This window comes from Chrysochloris asiatica, unplaced genomic scaffold (assembly GCF_000296735.1).
Source record: "Chrysochloris asiatica unplaced genomic scaffold, ChrAsi1.0 scaffold00206, whole genome shotgun sequence".
Taxonomy (NCBI): Eukaryota; Metazoa; Chordata; class Mammalia; order Afrosoricida; family Chrysochloridae; genus Chrysochloris; species Chrysochloris asiatica.
This window is the reverse complement of record NW_006408724.1, coordinates 1,632,109-1,638,273: the sequence shown is the minus strand read 5'-3', so window position 1 is coordinate 1,638,273 and position 6,165 is coordinate 1,632,109. Positions and strand designations below refer to the sequence as shown.

At 40.4% G+C, this 6,165-nt stretch overlaps 1 protein-coding gene across 1 annotated transcript in view; it reads left to right on the top strand.

Annotated features, from left to right (window-relative positions):
* The first annotated feature begins 241 nt into the window (after positions 1–241).
* The window catches only part of LOC102823278 (involucrin-like), a 337,127-nt gene continuing 331,203 nt past the window's right edge, over positions 242–6,165 (top strand). The window contains exon 1 of the mRNA XM_006872594.1: positions 242–643. Within this exon, the coding sequence (XP_006872656.1) occupies positions 242–643 (402 nt within the window). The remainder of the gene's footprint in view (positions 644–6,165) is intronic.

Genomic DNA, 6,165 nt, shown 5'->3' with positions numbered 1-6,165 from the left:
CCTTCAGGACAGAAGAGCGTGAAATCACCCAGGATGGTCACTTCCGAAGAGGGGTTAGCTCCTGAGGTACTCTCAGTGACTGTGGTCTTGCCATCTCCTAAAGTTTCCTCACAAGGCAACCGCTAAAAAGTCCTTCTCTTCAGGCCAGGAAGTAGTTACTATAAGGGAACCGGGCATGATCTAAACCCTTAAAAAGTTTGTTTTTTCCCCCTTTGGATTTTGTAATGTTTCGCTGCTGGTCATGTCCACGTGGAAAGCAAGGCTCACTAAAAGACTGAAATCTCCGTCTAGAAGGATGCACCCTTTCCCATGTTCAGCGTTATTTGCGTGTTTTGGGAATGCACAGGAGAATGCTCCCTTTGACCAGTCCAGCATGGCTGATACTCATTCAACCATCTATGTTCAGCCCACGGCCAAAGCAGGTCACCAGAATGGGGAAGAAGAAGCTGCAGAGAAAAGGCGAGATTCTGGCACCCAGTTAGAGAGAAATGGCAGTGTGAACCGGAGTTCAAGTCTCCAGACTGCTGCTCAGCCCACGGAGACACCTGAGGATTTGCCTGGGTCCCTAAGTGCTGAACCAGGCTGCCAAGCAGTTATTTTTCAAACTTCTATCCCCAGACCATCAATTATTGAAATGCCAAAGGTGAGTGTCCTGGTGTTATTAGAGAAAGCTTGGTATTGGAAGAGAGTTCTGATTATTCAGGGAATTACAGAGACCTTCAGAAAGCAAATTTGTTAACACACTTACTTTGGGAGAGTGGGGGACTCTTACTAGTGACATGAACAGTGTAAAACCTTTTAAATTCTCAGAGAGTTCTCAAAGGCTGTGGAGGGAGGCAGTGACAATGAGCATTGGAACCTTAGCCATGGTCACACTTGGTCTATAACCAGCCAACTGTGGTGCATTGTGGCCAACAGTGTCTTGAGAAAAGATGAGGATCATTGAAGTCTGGGAAAACGTTTTTTTTTCTTCTCTCTTTTTTTTTTTTTTTTTTTGCTGGTCTGTGAATTCATTATACAAAAGTCCACAATAAGAAATCTTTGATTACAGAATTTAAGAAATTGTCTCTATGCAAAATAAATGTATGATCACAAAAACAGTCTAGGGAAAGTTGGAAATGATTTTTTTTTTTTTTTCTTTTTTTTTTTTTTTTTTTTGCTGGTCTGTGAATTCATTATACAAAAGTCCACAATAAGAAATCTTTGATTACAGAATTTAAGAAATTGTCTCTATGCAAAATAAATGTATGATCACAAAAACAGTCTAGGGAAAGTTGGAAATGATTTTCACTGTGCTCATAGGAGTAAAGAAAAGCTTGACTTATAAAAATATTCACAATGTGGATGTTTCTGTGGTAATTTTCTGAGGCTGAAAGGGAGGAGCAGAAAGTTATTTGAAAAAAAAAAAGAAATTTAAGGAATAAAGAAATAAAGCAGCATGTAGAGTTTCTTAGTGTAGTGGTTACAAGTTGGGCTAGTAACCTCAAGGTCAGCAGTTTCAATCTACCAGCTGTTCACGGGAGAAAAATGAGGCTTTCTGCTTCCATAAGATTTACAGCCTAGGAAACCTTATGCTGGGTCACTGTGAGTTGGAACCGACTCCATGGCACACAACCATCACCACCAGAGTTAATATTTTTCAGTTTTCTTCTGCTGCTGCTTTTGGCATTACTGCATTTGATGGTTGAATATTCTGATTGGCTTGAACTATACACTTATTTCAAAGTTTCTGGGAAGGTATTTGTGGAGGCAGCCTACTTAGAGGCAGGATTCCTGAGCATTTTTTGATTGTGCTCAGGTTCAAGTAATTTAGGACCAGATTTTTTTAGATGACCGTTTTCTTGAGGGATCCAATAGTAAGATTGCCTCCTGGTGTGGCACTGTAGGTAGGATCAGTGCTGGACTGCAAATCACAATGTTGTTGTTGTTGTTATATGCCGTGGAGTTGTTTCTGACTCATACTGACCTTGTACAGGGTTTCCAAGGCTGTACATCTTTACGGGAGCAGAAAGCCTCATCTTTCTCCCACAGAATAGCTGGTAGTTTCGAACTGCTGACCCTGAGATTAGCAGCCCAATTTGCAACCATCACAAGGTAGGCAGGTTCAAATCTACCAGTGGCTCCTTGGAAACCCTGTCAGGCTCGCTGAGTCAGATCGGACTCCATTGCACATAACAACAACAGCAGCAATTAGTAAGCTATTCTTTTTTTAAAAAAATTATAATAATAACTTGTTTTCATCTAGTTTGACGTCATCATTTGTTGTCTGACTTGCTGACTTGAACCCAAGAAGCTTCATGAGCAAAAAGAACTGCCAAACAGTGAAGATGCAGTTCAACATAACTAAAAATAAGTTTCATTTGACACTATAGGGTTGCATTAAATAACTGAAGCTCAGCTCCGCTGTCCACAACTTTCTATTATGAGATTAGAAGAGAATTTAACAAAATCCTCTTATGACACAGTCATAGCAATAACTACTTTTTTCTGGTGCCGCTGCATCAAGACCCCAAACCAACCAGTCAAATCACACAGCACCACCACAACCTATAAAACAACCCCAGGAATTTGTTACTCCAGATGAAGGTATTTTCAGTAGCACTGTAGTTAGCTGAGTGGACTTCATGGCCAAGTTTATATATTTTGGAAGTTCAAAGAAGTAGTGACATATTGTTTTAATGAGCTTATGATCATGAAACGTACATTCCCGTGGGTAGAGAGTCCAGCAACTAAGGACATCTGCTGCATTGCTAAGTATTGTTGTTGTGAACCGTTGAGTTGGTTCCTACTCGTAATGACCTTGTGTAGGGTTTCCGAGGAGTGGTTGGTGACTTTGAACCACCAATCTTGTGCTTCACACTTACCTTGTAGTCCAATGCTTATCCTACAGTCCCACACCAGGACGTAAAAGGTTCTATTTGAAATTATCTTTCTTTTTTAATGGTATATGATACACAGGGGCCTATGGTAAATAGGCATATTCAAATATAATTCATGAAACACAATGAATCAACTTCCATACGTATTGGACACTTGGAATGAACAAAGCCCTAGACAGGCTACAGGGATGAGGCCGGATTTGGATAGAACCAGCCCTGATACAAGGTTGAATGTAAGTGTCACAAAGAGAGATCCACCTAAGAGGATTCTAAGGAGAGCTGGAAGGTCAGGAAAATACCCTGGAGAGGAGGTAACATTTGAGATTGATCTAGATTAGAAGAAGGGTTAGGCAGAGAAGGAGTGGGAATTAAAAGGAAAGCAGAGGGGGAATTGGTACGACAGATTGGCTAAAGGGTAGACTCCAAACTGGAGAGATACCCGGAAAGGGAGACTGAGGCCAAAAATCAAGGGAAGCCTTCAGTGCTGTAGTGCAAACTTAACTTAGTAGAACCTGGGAAGATTTGAGAATTTGGAAGAGAGGACTGTCATGTTTGTGACTCATTTTTTGGGAGGATTAATAGGTCTGTATAGGATGAATTAGAGTTGGAAAGATTGGAGCTGATGGGTTATTGTCATTGCCAGGCCTGCAGATAGTCATAAAATGAACCGCAGGAAGGTGAGGTAGGAAAGACCAAGAGCAAGGATAGCAAACACAGCAGTTGATTATGGGACCTACCTGGAAAGGGAGGAAGCAAAACCAATCTGGGAAAGGTGATGTGCACACGTAGAGCAACTTGTATGGGCCCAGTAAATGGACATCTATTCTAGTTCACATATGAATGGTACAATTGATTAATGTACTTGGTTGCTAACAGAAAGGTTGGAGATTAGAACTGTGCTGGAAATCTCTCTCAGAACTGTGCTGGAAAAAAGGCTTGGAGATCTATTGTTTTTAAAGCAGCCATTGGAAACCTTACAGACCACTGTTCTACTCTGACACACGTAGCTTTTCCATGAGTCTGAATAGGTTTGATGACAACCGGTTAACATTTGCAGAGCATTTATCAAAGGCCAGCAGCCTTGGTAGTGCCCTGGTTAAACACTCGACTGCTAACCAAATGGTTTGCCATTTAAACCCACTCCATGGAAGGTTTGAGTTTTGGGTTTATTGTATGCCAGTTACTCTTGAAAGTACTTTACATGGAGTATCTAATTTACCTTGATTATAATGAGTTGCATAATTTGATTATTCCCATTTTACAGATGAGAGTATTAATACTTTGAAAGAGTAACATAGTTGTCTGGGTCATAGAGGAAATAAGTAGGTGGTGGAGCCAGAATTGGAGCATAGTTCGGTTCAGTCCCAAACTTTGTACTCTAAGTTATAATATGTTTCTACTACTTATTATTATTTGTGTGGTGTTTAAGAATTTATAATCATTATTTGTATGTGATCTTTGTTGATAGGCAGTCAAACTTAAATTTCATTTATTTATTAGTGTGCATATGTATATAAAATCATACGTGAGTTATGATATTTGGCTGCATATATATCTGTGGTCCTGTAAGGTTATAGGAGCTCTGGTAGCGTAGTGTTTATGAATTGGGCTGTGAACCACAAGGTCAGCAGTTCTAAACTACCAGCTGCTCTGCAGGAGAAAGATGAGGCTTTCTGCTCCCGTAAAGATTTACAGCCTCGGAAACCCTGTTCAGGGTCGCTATGGGTCGGAACCGACTCAATGGCACTTAACAACAACAACAATAAGGTTATAGAAAAGTTCAGGAATCCTGATTGGAGAATGGGATGTAGCAAATGCAACAGCTTCCCATTGCAGCATGTGCATCTTATATCTCTGGTATACAGAGCAGGTTTGCTTCCAGGTATGTAATGGTACAGTGCATATATAACCTATAATACATACGTCTTGATAGTCATGATAAGTACCTATGTATGTATTCTACTGCACTTCCTGTCTAAGTCCACTGCCATCAAGTGGATTCCAACTCATAGCGAGCCTATATAGGGTTTTTGAGTCTGTAAACCTGTGCTGGAGCAGCTAGTAGATTTGAACTGCTGACCCTGTGTTTAACAGTCCAGTCCTTATTCTACAGCGCCAACAATCAATACTTCAACTATAGGCAGCAACATCCAATCTTTTGTGTAGCGTGCATCTCTTGAGTGTTAAAACATGATCTCTGTTTAATTTTCTTTTGAAAATATTACTGTGAAGTACACCATGTCTCCCAAACACAGTAGGACGAGTGCTAGTGATAGCCGCAGCAAGAAGCAAAGGAGAAGTAATAATCTAGAAGTGAAGCAAAGGTTGTTAAACACCATGAAGATGGAAAATCATCTGTTGCTGGCAATTTAGGCATGTCTGCTCACCAGTCACAAAGACCCTTAAAAACACGGAAGAGAATCTCTCTCAGCATGTTGATGATCATTGCTAAGAACTGCAGCTTGTTCTAGTTGCTTCAAGAAGAAGCAGGGCATTCACACAATGTCCCAATCATATAACGTCCTAGTTCACACGTGATAGTGGGTGTTAAATAATGCATAATGGTATACACAGTGAAACCTGTGAGAGCCAGAATTCAACAAGTTTACCTTGTATTTCTGGGTCTTGCAAGGTCTCCGCCTTTGACAGGGTGCAGTCTTAATGATTTGAGTTTTTGGTTTATTGTATGCCAGTCACACTTGTAAGTACTTTACATGGAGTATCTAATTTAACCTTGGAAATTGAAATCTTTCAACAAAATGATGTGGCACTTGAGGCACTCACTCATCTATGTCAAGAAATTTGGATGACAGCTACCTGGGCAATTGACTGGAAGAAATCTGTATTTGTGCCTATTCCAAAGAGAGGTGACCCAACGGAATGCAGAAACCATTGGACAATATCATTGATATTCCAGGAGAGTAAAGTTTTACTAAAGGTAAGACAGAAATGGCTACAATCATACATTGACAGAGAACTTCCAGAGTTTCAAGCCAAATTCAAAAGAGGACGTGGAATGAGGGATATCATTGCTGATGTCTGATGGATCTTGGATGAAAGCAGATAATACCAGAAAGATGTTTACTTGTGCTTTACTGACTATGCAAAGACTTTCAGTTGTGTGAATCATGACAAGCTATGGACAACACTGCAAAGTATGAGTATTCCAGAACACTTAATTGTGCTCATGAGGAATCTGTACATAGACCAAGAAGCAGCTGTTTGAATAGAACAAGGGACCACTGAATGGTTAAAATTAGGGAAAGTGTGCGACAGCATTGTATTC